Consider the following 16,538-nt stretch of genomic DNA (forward strand, 5'->3'; position numbering starts at 1 on the left):
TTCTCTTGGTTTGTAGGCATCTGCCATCTTACTATGTGGTCACATGACCTCTTCTTTTTATGTGTGCAGAGAGTGGGGGGAGCAGCAAGCTCTCTGGTGTCTACCCTTATAAAGGCACCAATCCCATCCTTGAGGGCCCCACCATCATGACTCCATCTAACCTAATTATCTCCCAAAGGTCCATCTCCTAATACCATCACACTGGAGGATTAGGGCTTCAACGTAAGAATTTTGAGAGGACAAAACATTCCATACACTTTATCCATCCTTCCATTTTCCTAAAACATACGTGCCAGCTGCAAGTCAAGTGATATAAGGCCACGCTAGAGAAACTGGAAAGATCAAAGATTCACATTCCATATCCTATGACTTTCAGGAGATCTCCCCTGCACTGCTGGATCTGTTACTCTGAAACACTAAAACAATCTTGGGGTGCTACAAGCCTGCCGTGCTGGTAGCAGACGCATGCACAGGGCTTTGAAAACACTAGAAACAATCTGAGATGGGGTAACATTCAGAGAGGCAGAAAGGACAGGTTTCCTGAAGAAAGATTTGGGCTGGGGTTTTGGATGGTAATGCTTCAGGGTGCCCGGATGGCTCAGTCAGTTAAGCTTCCAACTTTGGCTCAGATCATGATATCGTGGTTTGCGGGTTCGAGCCCCACACTGGGCTCTCTACTGATAGCTCAGAGTCTGTGGCCTGCTTCAGACTCTGTGTCTCCCCCCTTTCTGCCCCTCCCCCTCCCTCTCTCCCTCTCCCTCCCTCTCTCTCTCTCTCAATAATAAACATTAAAACAATTTTTTTAGATGGTAATGCTTCAACTGGGCTAGTTTGCACTCCCCCCCCCCTTTTTTTTTTTAATCTTTGCTAACTACCAGGTCAGCAGTCCTCCTCTCTCTGTGGATCAAATGCTTATTTGTATCCATTACGGTCCCAGCATGAAGCAGATGGCACACTCCAATTGGGATTATTTTAGAGTTTAATAAATAGAATACTTACATAGGTGTTGGCAGCATGTAGGGAAACAGACGGGTGAACAGTGTCCCTGGGCTGGTAATTGCCTAAGGGAGAATGGGAAGGGAGAAGGCTGTGTGGAGGAGGCTGCCAGACAGGCTGAGGGACATGGCCAGCTGTGGTGGCCCTCTAAGAGGGAGCCAGGAATTAAAACACCCTGATCTCACTCTCCACCCTGCATTACCTGAACCCAGAAGCCCAGGACAAGGAGCCCACTGATATGGTCTACACAGGACAGGGAAGAGGGAGGAGAGCTCTAAGGGGCAAACAGAAGAGTGCTCACATAATGAAGAAAGGATTTGCAGCTAATTTCTTGAAGGAGAAGTCTGACACATCACTAACTGCAGTATCCATAGGGGATAGGGATCCCTTCCAAAAAAGGACTTAAATAACTCATTTTTTTCTTAAATTCTATTCTATGATAAATTTGGATGAATGAACCCTATAAAAATTATGCCTAGTTAATCCATTAATAAGTTATGGCAGTGATTCTTCTCAAGATATACCAGATTTTCTGTTGGACTAGTTAGGAATATTACTGGTGCATATAATGCTTGGATACAATGGGGCAGAAAACAAGTCTTAGATAACGAACACATGGCCAAAATCTCAAAAATAAAAATTCACAATTGGACCCCAAGTAACTGCTCCTAAACTACTTCTGGAAAGAAATGAAAATCTGATAAGTGGGCTAGCCTCCAGAGTTCATTCTTCTCCCACAGAATTGGAATATAATTACCATGTTCAAAAGTCTATATGGAATAAAGCCTTTTTAAGACATTAAGTTTTTTAGTTCTTTTTATATAAGGTATTCACTGAGTAGGTTTCCTATGAAAATTAAGAGATCAGACAGAACACATTTTCTTAAACTATAATTGGAGAACCAGCCAACATAGGCCAGCGGAGTCTACCTGCACCAATGCTCCATCAGGCTGGGCCCCGACTGCATTCCTGTCTCCCCCAATACCCAGCACACCCCACACTCATTTGCAGCTATCTGTGCCCCAGCTTCCCCCAGAAACCAGCTCCAAAGCAGGCAGAGATTCTCCTTAGGCCTGTTGCCCAATCACTATCCTGCATACTGTGAAATTCCATTAGTATCCAAGAGACAGGACTTATTTTTGTGGTGGTATTAACCCTAAGAATTTGGTGCGGACCTGGGAATGCCAGTTCTACTGTTTCCTCTCTGCATCCCAGGCCAATCTACTTACTTACTTGAGAACTTGTTCTGTTAAGCATGGCACCATTTTACTTAGAATTGCTAATGCAAAGATGATCATTCCTGACCCAACATACTGTACTCTGTATAATTCATAAAGAATCAGAACTATAAATTATTTATTATCAAAATAGCTTTTGTTTTACTTCCCAAAACCCCAAAGAACTATGTTTGTAAAAGCTACACGAGCATTTAACTTTCCAAGTTAATGACCAAGGACATAAAGACTTACATCAGACTGAAACAGAGACTCTCCATTTAACAGCTGCAGTAGGATCACCCCAGCTGAAGGTGGCAGCCATAGCAGCTGAGGTTTTCTCAAGGGTTCAGACAACTGAGGAGCACATGTGTCGCAAAACAGACTTCACAAGCACAATGGAACTAATGCACATCTTCTGAGTCCTGCCATTTAGGAAACCTCTAAGTTATGTCTCAGAGGACGTAATGTAAAAGCTGAGCTGGAGTCATTCTTACTCGTGACATGGTAATAAAAGCCATTCAAAAAGCCATTCAAAAGCAATCCATATTCAATACTCAATTTAATTGTCCCCTGGATGTCTCAGTGCCTCAATCAAGCATCCCAACAGCTGCTCCCTGAGGAGCCTGCAGCTCTCCCTCTTACTGCCTCTCCTCAATAAGACATGTGAGAAGGGAAGTCAAGATGCCTCCAAGAAGCAACATCAGCTGTTTTCTGGCATTTGAGAGGTTGATTTCTCTCCAACTCTCAAAAGTGCATGCTAAGTTTTCTGAGAAAAAAAAACAAAAACAAAAACCCCAATGTGCTAAGTGTTGAGTCAAGGGAGATTGGGAAAGGAGAAAGGCACAAAAAATTCAGGAATACCATTTTAACAGGCCATTCCTCAGGTGTGTGGCTGGGTAGGGAGGTGGAAGGTTGCAAACTCAGCTGCCTTCAGGGCCACACAGGTGACATGAATGAAGGGGGCATTGTGCTGATCCACAGAACACCTGCCTCATCTCAGAGGGCAGCTGCTACTTACTTTCAGTGGATCGTTGCCAGGCAGAAATGACCCTGGGTCAAAAGATTTTCTAAGAAATCAGGATTTATGCAAAATCACCAGGTTTTCAAATGGTGGCAACAAATTCAGGATTATAAAAAATACATGTGGGCCAAATACAACTCATCTGTGGGCTGGGCGTGATCCATGCCTCACTTCTTTGTGACTTTCTGAGATTCCATCAGGTTTCAACAGCCTCACAGCTAGATGTCCAGTTACTTATCAGAGGAGGAACAGTGTGTTTGTGGCTAGAGTGAGGGGGTGGAGGAGGCAGAGACGCAGAATCACTGACATTTTTTGAACTACTCTTATACACCAGGTTGGTTTATTCAGTAGCAAGAACTGAATTCAGGGACTAGTAGCAAAAACCAGAAATAACAGGCTCTTAAAACATGGAAAGGTTGAATTTTTTTTCTCTGTAGCTTGAATTTCAGATACAGTACAGGGCTGGGATGGCTGGAATGGTAGCTCCACAAGCTACTTCTATATTCCTACTGTATCAATCCTTAGCATATGGCATCCATCTGGAAGGTCACCTCATGATCACAAAATGGCTGCTGGAGGATCATCTAGCACATCCACATTCCAGACAGTAAAAAGAATGGTAAGGACCAAAATTCTCCTCCCTCCCAACTGAGTAAGGCAATCTTTTAGGAGCTTTCCTGGAAGCTTCACCTCACAGCTTCTAATTACATCTCATTGGCCACCCCTACAAAGGCAGCTGGAAAATGTAGCTGTTGATTTTAGCTAAGCACATTGCAGCTCCCAATAATCCAGGAGTTGCTAGTGAGGAAAAGGGAGAGACTGGATATGAGGATGGCCACCAACAGTGCCTGCCATGATGGGAATCATCACATCTCTAGGTAAAAAGTGAAAGCAAGCACACAGAGGTGAGACATCTGGACAGAGAAAGGCATGACTAGAGAAGGAATTGATGGTAATAACTCTATAAGAGTTGCTCTATAAATTAGCCATCAAATCCAAGTAGGAAATATCCTCACATCTGTGTTAATATAATATGCACACCAAACGTCTGTGCTGCCCAGCAACACGCCTGAGAATGTCATGGCAGAGCAGGTGTGAAGGAACACACCATAAGCAGCCATCACAAGTGCAGTGGCAGATGGACAGGAGTAGAACTAGCAATGGCCTGGTCATCAAGGGTCTCAACCTCCACTGCACTCTGGAATACTGCACTGGGGAATTTTAAGACAATACGGACGCCTGGGTCCCATCTCCAGAGATTCCGAATTAATTGGCCTGGTTAGATAAAGTCCAGGTTTGAGGAAGTTTTTAAGTTTCCCAGGTAATTCTAGGTGCGACAAGAAGCTTCACTCCTGGATGGATGAGGCCCTCCTGATCCCCTGAGACGCTGGGCAATCCATGTAAGTCTCCACACCAGAGGCTCCCTAGGAAACAGGTCCTTGAGACAATTAAAACATTTGCTGAAGGTCACACAGCTAGGACGTTATTACAGCAAGGATTTGAATTTGGATACACTTGACAGCCAAAGCCAGAGTTCCACCACATGCCCAAGCACCAGCCCAAGCACCAAGCCCAAGGTCTTCCCATTCTCATTCCCAATCCTCTATCACTCACGGGTGCATGCCTATCCAAAGAGAAGAAAGTTTGAGACAACTCGGAAGAAAGCAGATGACAGCTTTCCTGCTGAGCAAAGTCTGTCTCCTGGGTGCTAATAGCCAAGAAGACAGATCTACCATGAGGTAGAAAAGGATTCCTAGAGAAAGCAAAAGTCATAGGGTCCCACCTTGTAAACCATGGAAATGTGGGCAGCAAAGGAATGGAGTTTTGTAGCTGAGACCGAAGATGATAATGCCATTGAGACCTATGTCAGGTGCTTGACATATTTTTCAAGCTTCACAAAAAAACTCTGTAATTAAGTGTTGTGGTCCCTATTTTACAAATAAGGAAACAGACTCTGAGAAGCTACACCTTTTCAGATGAAAGGAAAAGGAGAAAAGGAAATGAAATTAAGGTGACAGGCACATGGATCCACTAACTCCAGGGCTGCCACTAATTTGAAATGAACACCTTAAAAGTTCCAATGTAGAAACAGGCATCTCCAGGGAACAGACCATGGTAGGGCTGCCACCTTCCCTGCTCAATGTCGGAATCATCTGAAAATTGAGACCAGGTTGGGTAGTGGCCAAGTGCCGACAAATCCAAAGCATTCCCCAACCTCTGCCATGCATTTGGCTGTCAAATTCTTTTCAGAGAACAATCTCTATTGACATAGAGATGGGTTAACCAGAATACCAAAAGTAGAAGGTCCTCAAGTACAGGGACCACCTCTGACAGCTCAGGACCTAGGATCAGTCACAATGCATGACGTGAATGGGTGAAATGAATAATGAATTAAAGTGCATAATTGAAATGACGTTCCTGGATCCTCTCACCCAGGGGCTTTGGTAAGGAGGCCAACTACATGGACCAAAACCCTAGCTCCACCACTTAGCTGTGGCTGTTTCCACATCTAGACAACAGAAATAATACCTTACAGCCTTGTTGTGAGGATTCAATTAAATAATATGTATAAAGTGCCTGGCATAGGGCCTGACACAATAAAATGCTGGTAAAAAAATAAATAAATAAAAGCTCCTCCTTGTTTCCTTGAAAAAAAGGATTTATTAGTTCTCAGAAAGTCATTTGACAGAATGGGGCAAATCAACACAAGGTGAAAGGTTTAGAATCACTACTCACTGAAGATGAATCAGAGATGAGAAACACAGATCTCTCAAATCTTCCCCAGCTGCTGAAACCTAAACCTTGACCCCTAGGACTGGTGTTCATCTGCCATAAACCCAGGAGGATTCCACTTTCAACTGAAACCGCCACTCCACTTGTAGCCCAGTGGGTCTGGGTCTCTCCATAAAGTGAAGAAAATCAGATTTGGACTGTGGCCCTGGCTTTGTTGCTGATTAACTGCCTGGGGTGTAGTTCTTCTTGTATAAGCTAGGACTACAGTCTGCAAATCCACTCAAAGTACTGTGAAGATAAAATAACAGCTGGGCAGTCCCCTGAGTGGGGACGAAATGGAGATTTGAATGGATGGTGAGAATCTTTGCTCCAACTCACAACAGCCACCCTGTACTAAGCAGGAGGCTTCATTCAGCTGCTGGGTGCTCTCCAGTTTGATCAGCTGCTCGGAACCACCAGATCCAAACCTGGGCCTGGCATTCTCTAGTTATTCTTGCCCTGGGTGATGGGAAATTACAGAGGTAGATTTCTGTTTTAATCTCTGTGATAAGCAGTATTCCCAGTTCTGAAGGCCTGACCTCATAAATGAATTTACAGTGAACACCAGCAGCTCATTTTCCTGAATCATAATTGAAATGAAAACTTCCCAAGTTTTGGTCTTCTTACATCATCTGGCTTAGAAGTAATATACTATTGATGCCAAATGACTTCAAAGACCTGGTCTCTGATGAGTCCCACATTTGATGCATATTTTTTTTTTTTTTGCCTCTTCCCTATGAATATACACAACTACATCATAATTCTGTGGTTGTAATTCTATGGTTATACTCATAGCCCCATAGCAGTTGATATTCTAATTCCGGCATTTAAATAACTGTATAGTATCTCCATAGTCTTAAGGGCAGGGGTTATGAGCAAGGAAATCTATTCAAGTGACAATCTTCAGAGACCAAGAATTATTCGAAAATCATTTTCTCCTTCTCAAAAGGCCGGTAAGTAAATTATACTAACATAATGTTGAATAATAGATTGCCATACTTACCAACTTAAACACTTCAGGGAAATGTTTATTCATTTCATATAATCTAGGAGCAAATCTTTTATTCAAGTGAAGTTTTACTTTCCTCTAATGATGCTTCACAATAAAATGCCAAACTAAAACAGAAAGATAAAGAAAATGCTAGTGACATGCTACTTTTTAATTAGCCTCTTGATATCCTGGCGCAGAGGGAGGACAGAGAATGTGCTCTGGACATGCAACCATACATACAAGAATTTCAATCATTCAACAACTATTTACTGAGGCTCCAACTGGAGCCAGGCTTATGTTAAATGTGGTGTAAAAGACACAGACCTGGCTTCATGGAGCTTATGACCTAATCGGGGACTCTAATAAATAAACAATACAGGGTGATAAAAAGTCATGGCGGGGAAAAGAAGGCACTATGAGAGGGCAAGGCAAACCTTCAGCAGAAGGGTCATCTCAAAATATATGAAGGATAAGAAGGAATTAAGGGAAAAAATTAGGCTGGAGAAAGGCAGTATAAGAGAGAGAACAGCATATACAAAGAAGCAAGAGAGCACAGAGCAGGTCCAGGGTTTTAAAGAGAAGCGACAAGATTAAAATGAGCACTTTGGAAAAATAAAGCAGAGTGGCACAAGAGACAGCAGTCAGGGAACTGTTGCCAGGCCAAAGATGACAAGACCCGAATAACACCAAGAAATGTTCATTGAGCACTTTCTTCATCCAAGCATGGAGGTAAGTACCTCATGAGCATTACCTTATTAAATCTTTATGACAACCATGAGAAGGAAGAACAGATACCCATTTTACATATAAGACAACTGCTGATTTTTTTTTTCATATTATCCATTGTCCTCAATCTCTCCCAACAACTAAAATGTATTTCTTTATTGCCTTGGCTGCTGCTTAAAATAGTTCTTGGCACACACTAGATACCGAAGCCATTCAGGATAGGCCGGTGGCTGAACAGACAAACCACTAAAGAAATTTTGCCCAAGACCACATTAAGAGACCCATGCCCACTGCATTCACTATACTTACCACATCAAGCTGCAATTCTTAGTCTTTCTGGTCCTTCTCAGTCTCCTGTGCTGGTCCTTCATCTCACCAACCTCACACTGTCCTGGACTCCAGCTTAGGACTCCAGTCTTGTCTATCAACACCTGTTTCACTGCTGATCTCATCTGATCCTGTGGTTTTAAATACATTTGATGTATTTAAAGTCACTGATAACTCTCAGATTTGTATCTGCATCACAGATTTTTCCCATGAACTCCAGACCCTTTTATTTGACCATCAATACTCAACATCCCCACTTGGATGCCTAATGGCCATCTCAAACTTGCTATGTCCAAAACCCTGCTCCTTTCATAATCGTTTTCATCTCCATTAAAGGCAATTCTAATCTTCCCATAGTTCAAGCCAAAGAGGCTAAAACCTTGGTATCATTCTTGTCTTTCTCACAACTTTTATCCAATCCACTGGCAAATCCTATTATCTTTAAAATATATGGGGCGCCTGGGTGGCGCAGTCGGTTAAGCGTCCGACTTCAGCCAGGTCATGATCTCACGGTCTGTGAGTTCGAGCCCCGCGTCAGGCTCTGGGCTGATGGCTGGGAGCCTGGAGCCTGTTTCTGATTCTGTGTCTCCCTCTCTCTCTGCCCCTCCCCCGTTCATGCTCTGTCTCTCTCTGTCCCAAAAATAAATAAAAATGTTGGGAAAAAAAATTTTTTTAAATAAAATATATCCAAAATCCAACTGTCACAACCCCTACTGCTGCCACCCTCGTCTGGCTGCCTTCATTTTACCCGAATTATTGCGCCAGCTTCTCACTGGTATCCCTGCTTTCACCCTTGTCTGTGCCCCTTTACAACCAATTCTCAACTGGTTTCCACTGCCAGAGGAACCAATTAAATCTTGAGGTATGGGGGTGGCTTAGTCAGTTAAGCATCTCTCTTTTTTAATTTTTTTTTTTTAACATTTATTTATTTTTGAGACAGAGAGAGAGCATGAACAGGGGAGGGTCAGAGAAAGAGGGAGACACAGAATCTGAAACAGGCTCCAGGCTCTGAGCTGTCAGCACAGCGCCCAACGCGGGGCTCAAACCCATGGACCATGAGATCATGACCTGAGCCGAAGTGGGACGCTTAACCGACTGAGCCACCCAGGCACCCCAAGCATCTGACTCTTGATGTTGGCTCAGGTCATGATTCCAGGGTCGTGGGATCAAGCCTTGCATCAGGGTCCATGCTGAGCATGGAGCTTAATTAAGATTCTCTGTCTCTCTCCCCCTCTCCCTCTCTCAGGGCACCTAGATGGCTCAGTTGGTTAAGCATCCAACTCTTGATTTCAGCTCAGGTCATGATCTCACAGTTTGTGAGTTTGAGCCCCATGCTGAGTTCTGCACTGACAGCATGGGACCTGCTTGGGATTTTTGCTCTCCCTCTCTGTCTGCCTCTCTAAATAAACAAACAAACTTAAAAAAAAATTCTCTTTCTCTTTCTTCCCCTCTCTCCTGCTCACACTCTCTCTAAAAAATAAAATAAAGCTTAAGTCAGATCACTCCACTACCCAAACTCCTCCAGTAGGTCCTATCTCAAAGTAAAAGTACTTACAATGGCCTAGGAGGCCCTACATGGTGATGCACCTCTTGTTACACTCTCCTCACATAGTCTTTGCCAGCCACACCAGCCTCTTGCCAGCTCTGTAACAGACCAACCCATCCACTATTCTGTCTTTGTGCCTAGTGCACTCTGCTTGGGAATCTCTCCAGATTCCTGTATGACTCACTCCTCCATCTTTCAGGTCTGTACTCAAGTGTCACCTTCTCAGTGAGCAACTCCACCTAAAACTGTAACGCTCCCAACCCCCCATTTATACATACCATATATACATACTATAATACACTATAGATTTTACTTTTTGTCTGCCTCTCCCTGGCTCTGAAGTAGGGCAAAGACTCACTTTTTCTGCTCACTTTTATATACCTAATTTCTACAAAAATGCCAGATACATGGTAGATCTCAATAAATATTTACTGAATGAAAAAAAATTAATTAATTCTCTTCTTTACAGGATCATCACCATGCACCATTACAGCCACACCAGGTAGCAATCATCAGAGATAAACTGAGGAGATAAAACTTTAATAAAATTGAATTAGACATAGTTGGTAAAGCAATAGAAAGAATGGTAGCTTTAGTTTGAAGAATCTTTCATATCTGTTTTCTAACCAACAAAGGACAAGGAGCCTGAAATAATCTGAAAATGTTTTTCAAAAATATTTTAGGAATTTTATTTTTTATAAAATTTTTTAATTCATGTATTAAAATGTATACCAAGGCAAAAGAAATTGTGTGACTTGTGTCATAAATTTATAAAACTAAGAATTTTCAAACCATACAAGACACATACAATGTAAAAAAAAATCCTTATATATACAAAATGCAATGTAATTTCCATTACAAAAAAACAAAGCAAGGGAAAATGCTTGAAAATGCTCATCTGCAAGTACAAAACAAAATCCTCCCCTTGACTGACCACTTGAGCTGCCATGAAACATATAGCTCCCTCATATTGGGTTTCTCTTCTTCCCTCAAGTTACCTTGTCTTCTCATCTTTTTGATATTGCCTTTTTGTCATTACCTTTTCTTCCCATTTTTCTTTTTATTTGAAGACAAGGGCCAATCAAAGGTAAAAGCCAAATGTCTGTTCTATACTTTAACAGTCAAGTGGCTTTTAATTCCAAAAGTTAATACGTTATAGTCTGAGCTATAGTTTCTAAACATTGTATGCAAATCAAACTATGGTTTACTCTAAGTACATCATTTACATAATTTTTTTCATAAAATTAAGATCTTCACATCACATTTGCTGAAATCACAGTAAGCCAATAAATTAGTACCTCAACCCATCATAAAAAAACAAACAGCCGAACCTCCTTAACAATGTAAAAGATTGTATTTGTTATACTTATGACTGCCTCAAATGCTAAATAGTAATATCTAATGTAAAATACATCCGGAATGGTCTAGGCCCCCTATCAATACCACATCTAATACACACCAACAACAGAAACTGGCTCACTGCTTACCTGTTAATACTAATATTCACTTGATTTACTTTCTGCTGCAGCAGCAAAATTCTTGAATTTTGGTTATTCTTATGTGAACCACATCTATTAATTTATTGCCATTTCCCTTAATAATGTATTGTCAGGCAAAAATGCAGCTTTAATGCAATTAAAATTCCTAATCAGGAAGTCAAAAAAGCTAGTTACTGATGCTGATATACTTTTTCTCTGTTAAGAGCTACCGTTCCTGATTAACCTTGGAGGGAGGGAGGGAGGGAAAGAGGGAGGAAGAAAGGGAACAGAAGGGAGGAGAGAAGAATACCAGTTGGAAGACAGACCAGTTTCCAGATTCACGAGGACTCTTATGTTACTACATAGAAAAGCATAGAGAATTCTCTCAAAATTCATCTGAGTAAACAGATGCCATTCATCTGAGTAAGCAGACTTGGAAGAAAATGATTTTTTACTATTTTATATTTCTTAGAAAAATTCTGCTAGAACATAATGAAAATTGGTCCTCTCCAATTATTCTAATTTACAAAAATTCAACTGTAAGAAAAGAAAAGAAGAAAGTTGAGGATTAAGCAACGTTGAGTTCAGGGGTGTCTGGGTGGCTCAATTGGTTAAGTGACGACTCTTGATTTCAGCTCAGATCATGATCTCACAATTCATGGGACTGAGCGCCTGCATCAGGCTCTGTGCTAAGTGTGGAGCCTGCTTGGGATTGTCTCTCTCCCCGTCTCTCTGCTCCTCCCCTACACACACACATGTGCGTACGCTCACTGGCTCTCTCTCTCTCTCTCTCTCTCTCGCTCTCGCTCTCTCTTGAAATAAAAAAAAAATTTTATAAAGGAAGGTCAAGTTCAGTCAAGTAACAAGTCTGGTTAAAAACCAGAGCAAGTAAGACAGCACCCAACTCAAAGATTGACAACTAGAGTCCGGTGGCGGCACAGGGCTGCCATTAGCTAGTGAGAAAAAGGTAGTCCTATGATTTTTGCTTCACAAGAACTTTTGAAATCCAACACTCACTTATCTAGTGAATTTAAGGAAATGCTGCAAACTATGCACACAAACATAATATTTTTAAAGCAAATTTAAGGGGTGCAAATAAGCTCCAAGATTGTAATTGGGAGAACTATATCCCTTGGGGTAATGTGGTTCAGAAAGCAGGCCTGCTACCCTGAGGCACAGCCTGCATAATAATAGCATTAAAATACATATTTCCTTCAAATTATTCTCATTAATTATGTCAACCAATTTGAATGCATCAAGAGAGAATTTTACCAACAGTATAACAAGGTACATATTTACATTTTCATTTGCATCTTAAGGACAAACTGTTAACAATAATGATGATGATTATGAAAAACAAGATTAAAGGTGTGTTCGTTTGGGAAAAGGCTTCATTAATATTATTCACCCAACCACAAACACTTTCATAATGAATGCAGTACTGCAAAACAATTCACAGCTTTATAAAAAGTCAAAATACAGAAGTTTCAATAGAATTTTTTTCCAATTCAAAATTAAAGAGTTCAACTACATTATTCCTTAACTACTTTACTCTAACATCTGTAAAATATATAAAATACCAAGATTATCAACAGTCACATATGTTTTGAAGTCAGGAGACACGTGTATTTTCTTAAGATTGGTTCCATTTGTGTAGAAGGTCTGTGAGGATTCCCCAGTGTCAACACTCCACCACTGTTCAGAGAAAAACAAAATTCTCATTAGACTGGTAATTACTCTGTGTGACAACTGCAGTTAGTGCCAGCCAGGTCCTTCACCCTATCATCTACCCACTCCCAAACTTCGGCAAACTGTAGGAAAAATGTCTGAGGTTTAGTATTAACAACCTAGTCACTATTTCCTGATTAATCCTGGTGACTGCCCCACAGTTATGCAACACCTAACCCCACTGCAAGGTATGCTGGAAAAACGTGCAGCCTACAGAAAGCTACAAACACAAGGCTATACAAAGTAAACTATGGCCATGACTGCACTGAACTCTGCCGCCTGCATATCTTTCTCAGTAGAATGAACAGAATAACCCTGTTTTCTTTAAAAATGCCCCTTTGCAGGTGTGCCTGGGTGGCTGAGTCAGTTAAGCCTCCGACTTCGACTCAGGTCATGATCTTGCAGGTCATGAGTTCAAGCCCCACATCAGGCTCTGTGCTGACTGTTCAGAGCCTGGAGCCTGCTTCAGAATCTGTCTCCCTCTCTCTCTGCCCCTACCCCGTTTGCACCTTGTCTCTCTCACAAATAAACATTAAAATTAAAATTAAAAAAATTAAAATGCTCCTTTGCAGACACAGACTGGTATTCTGATAGACACTGAGACTATTTCTTATTATAGGACACCAGATAGAATGTTCTCTCTACTGAATCTTCATTTTTAAATTTTTTTTAATTAAAAAAAAATTTTAATGTTTATTTATTTTGAGAGACAGAGAGAGACAGAGCACAAGTGGGGAAGGGGCAGAGAGAGAGGGAGACACAGAATCTGAAGCAGGCTCTGAAATGTCAGCACAGAGCCCAAAGCAGGGCTCAAACTCACAAAACGTGAGATCATGACCTGAGCCAAAGTCGGTGCTTAACCAACAGAGCCACCCAGGAGCCCCAGCTTAATCTTCCTTTTAATCAGGATGATTCAAGAGCCTATGACCATGTTCCTCTATATAAGAGTCTATACATTTATTTGCTAAATAAATATTAAACATCTTAAATGCATGCAGCAGGTGCTCCAGCCAATCCTTCCTTTCTCCTCCCGATCACTGAATTTGCTCAAATTACAACAGTGTTTACAGCTATTTACCAAATGGAGATATTCATAAAGCTTACCCATGTATCTCACAGCTAAAATGAGGGTAAAAGAGACAATGAACATAAATACCTTTTGAAAAGGCGTCAGGTACATCAAGATTCAGAGTATCATGAACAAAATAATGGTGTCACTCATTTTTGTAACTGGGGGCAGTGCCTAACATTCTGTGCTTGACTGGGTAAACTATTCGTGTTTCCTCAGTAATAGTAACTGGTAAAAGTATACCCCATGGACTTTAGTAAACCTCACTAAAGCAACTTGTAGTAACTTGAAATTTTCCAGAAGTGGTGATTTTGCTTTATAAAATAGCAATGTAATCAAGACTGCACAGCACACATTCCACCTACTTGAGAGAAAATTCATTACTTTCCATTCCCCTAGAAACAAATCACACAGATAGTAAGGCCCTTAAAGATCAGCTAGATCAACTGCCTCATTTACAAATACGGAAACCAGGGTTCTTAGATGAGAAAGGCCTTGTCACCTAAGATGATACTGCTAGCAGGTGGCAGAAGCAGAACTGTTTCTGGTACCTAATCTAGTGCCACTACCTTTCCCTCTACTGAAACAAACCACTCTGCTTAGAAACATTGTATCAAGCCACTAAGTTGAATATTGACTAAAAAACAATGACATTAAAAATAGCTAATATAGGGGCGCCTGGTTGGCTCAGTCAGTTAAGCGTCCGACTTCGGCCCAGGTCATGATCTCACAGTTCGTGAGTTCGAGCCCCGCATCAGGCCCTGTGCTGACAGCTTGGAGCCTGAAGCCTGCTTCGGATTCTGTGTCTCCCTCTCTCTTTGCCCCTCCCCAGCTCATGCTTGCACTCTGTCTCTGTCAAAAATAAATAAACTTAAAAAAAAATTTTTTTAATAAAAAAAATAGCTAATATAGGGAATTTTTAGGACAATGAAACTATTCTGTATGATACTACAATGGTAGACACATGTCATTATACATTTGTCAAAATTCACAGAATGAACAACACCAAGAGTGGTACTAATGACATGCCAATGTAAGTTCATCAATTGTAACAAATGTACCACTCTCTTGATAATCTATGGACAGTGGAGGAAGCCTGTGCATGTGTGGGGGCAGGAGGTATATGAGAACTCTGTACTTTCTGCTCAGTTTTGCTGTGAGCCTAAAACTGCTCTAAAAAATAAAGTGAATTTGAGGCGCCTGGGTGGCTCAGTCAGTTAAGCATCCAAGTTGGGCTCAGGTCATGATCTCGTGGCTCGTGAGTTCAAGCCCTGTGTCAGGCTCTGTGCTGACAACTCAGAGCCTGGAGCCTGCTTCAGATTCTGTGTCTCCCTCTCTCTGCCCCTCCCCTGCTTGTGCTCTGTCTCTCTCAAAAATAAATAAAACATTAAAAATTTTTAAAAAAGAAATAAAGTGAATTTAAAAAAATATCTAACATTTACTCAAGGTACACTATGTGACTCTATGTAAGAGTGCTTTACATGCATTAACTCCTTTAACCATCCCAACTCTATGAGCTAGAGTTTATTATTATACCCATTTTTACAAATAAGAAAATCAAAGCATAGAGAGATTAAATAATCTCATGCAAAATCACAAAGCTAATGGGTGGCAGAGACAGGCTTTGACTTTGGGCAATCTGCCCTGGCTCACTCTCCTGACTATTACATTCTCTTTCCTCTATATAATGGCACACCTGCTTTTATCACCATGTATTCCACATTTCAAACCAGCTTTCTTCTCGTAAGTATGAATTAATGTCGATTTCCTATCATTCTAACTTATGTATTCTATGGCATTACACAAGTAAACAGCTACATTATATTATTTTTTAACTTTATGATAGAAATAATTTTGAGGGCTGCCTGGGTGGCTTAGCTGGTTAAGTATACAACTCTTGATCTCGACTCAGGTCATGATCTCATGGTTTGTGAGATCGAACTCCGCGTTGGACTCTGGGCTGATAGTGTAGAGCCTGCTTGGGATTCTCTCTGCCCTTCTCCCACTCGTGCTCTCTCTTTCTCAAAATAAATAAACTTTTTTTTTTTTTTTAATTTTTTTTTTTTAACGTTTTTTATTTATTTTTGGGACAGAGAGAGACAGAGCATGAACGGGCGAGGGGCAGAGAGAGAGGGAGACACAGAATCGGAAACAGGCTCCAGGCTCCGAGCCATCAGCCCAGAGCCCGACGCGGGGCTCGAACTCACGGACCGCGAGATCGTGACCTGGTTGAAGTCGGACGCTTAACCGACTGCGCCACCCAGGCGCCCCAAAATAAATAAACTTAAAAAAAAAAAAAAAAAAAAGAAAGCATTTTGAAAGTTAAGAGCTTTTTAGCTACTGGATATCTACTTTATCCTACTGACATTCGCTTTATATAGCTTAGATTCTTTAGTAAACAGACTCAAAAGGCTCATTCCTTTGGACACTACAGCAGCTGTTCCTTTTTACTTCTAATTTGCTCTGTGCTTTTGATAGTCTCATTAACATGCTGAGTAGATGCAGGCTGGGCTATATCATAATCAGTTTAACCATGCTAGTAATCAAACCAGAGGGAAGAACAGCTTGACTGTCATTTAAATATACAGACTGAATGTATGGGCTATGGGTTCTTACTCCCTTAAGACATAGCCTCTACAGTACAGACATCTATTCTGTTGCTCTATT

General features: G+C 41.3%; 1 protein-coding gene and 1 long non-coding RNA gene across 3 annotated transcripts in view; both read right to left on the minus strand.

Annotated features, from left to right (window-relative positions):
- Positions 1 to 848: 848 nt before the first annotated feature.
- LOC121040561 (uncharacterized) lies at positions 849 to 8,553 on the minus strand. The gene is made up of 2 exons (XR_005795355.1): positions 7,010 to 8,553; positions 849 to 1,061 (listed from the first exon to the last, which is right to left on the minus strand). It is a non-coding gene; the product is annotated as an uncharacterized LOC121040561 (long non-coding RNA).
- A 3,766-nt stretch (positions 8,554 to 12,319) lies between these two features.
- The window catches only part of APAF1 (apoptotic peptidase activating factor 1), a 96,146-nt gene continuing 91,927 nt past the window's right edge, over positions 12,320 to 16,538 (minus strand). For both annotated transcript variants that reach the window (XM_040491136.1, XM_040491137.1), the window contains exon 27: positions 12,320 to 12,769. In XM_040491136.1, coding sequence (XP_040347070.1) covers positions 12,623 to 12,769 — 147 coding nt within the window. In that variant the 3' untranslated portion in view covers positions 12,320 to 12,622. The remainder of the gene's footprint in view (positions 12,770 to 16,538) is intronic.

The sequence above is a fragment of the Herpailurus yagouaroundi genome, unplaced genomic scaffold, assembly GCF_014898765.1.
Source record: "Herpailurus yagouaroundi ecotype Mexico unplaced genomic scaffold, PumYag 182, whole genome shotgun sequence".
Classification (NCBI taxonomy): Eukaryota; Metazoa; Chordata; class Mammalia; order Carnivora; family Felidae; genus Herpailurus; species Herpailurus yagouaroundi.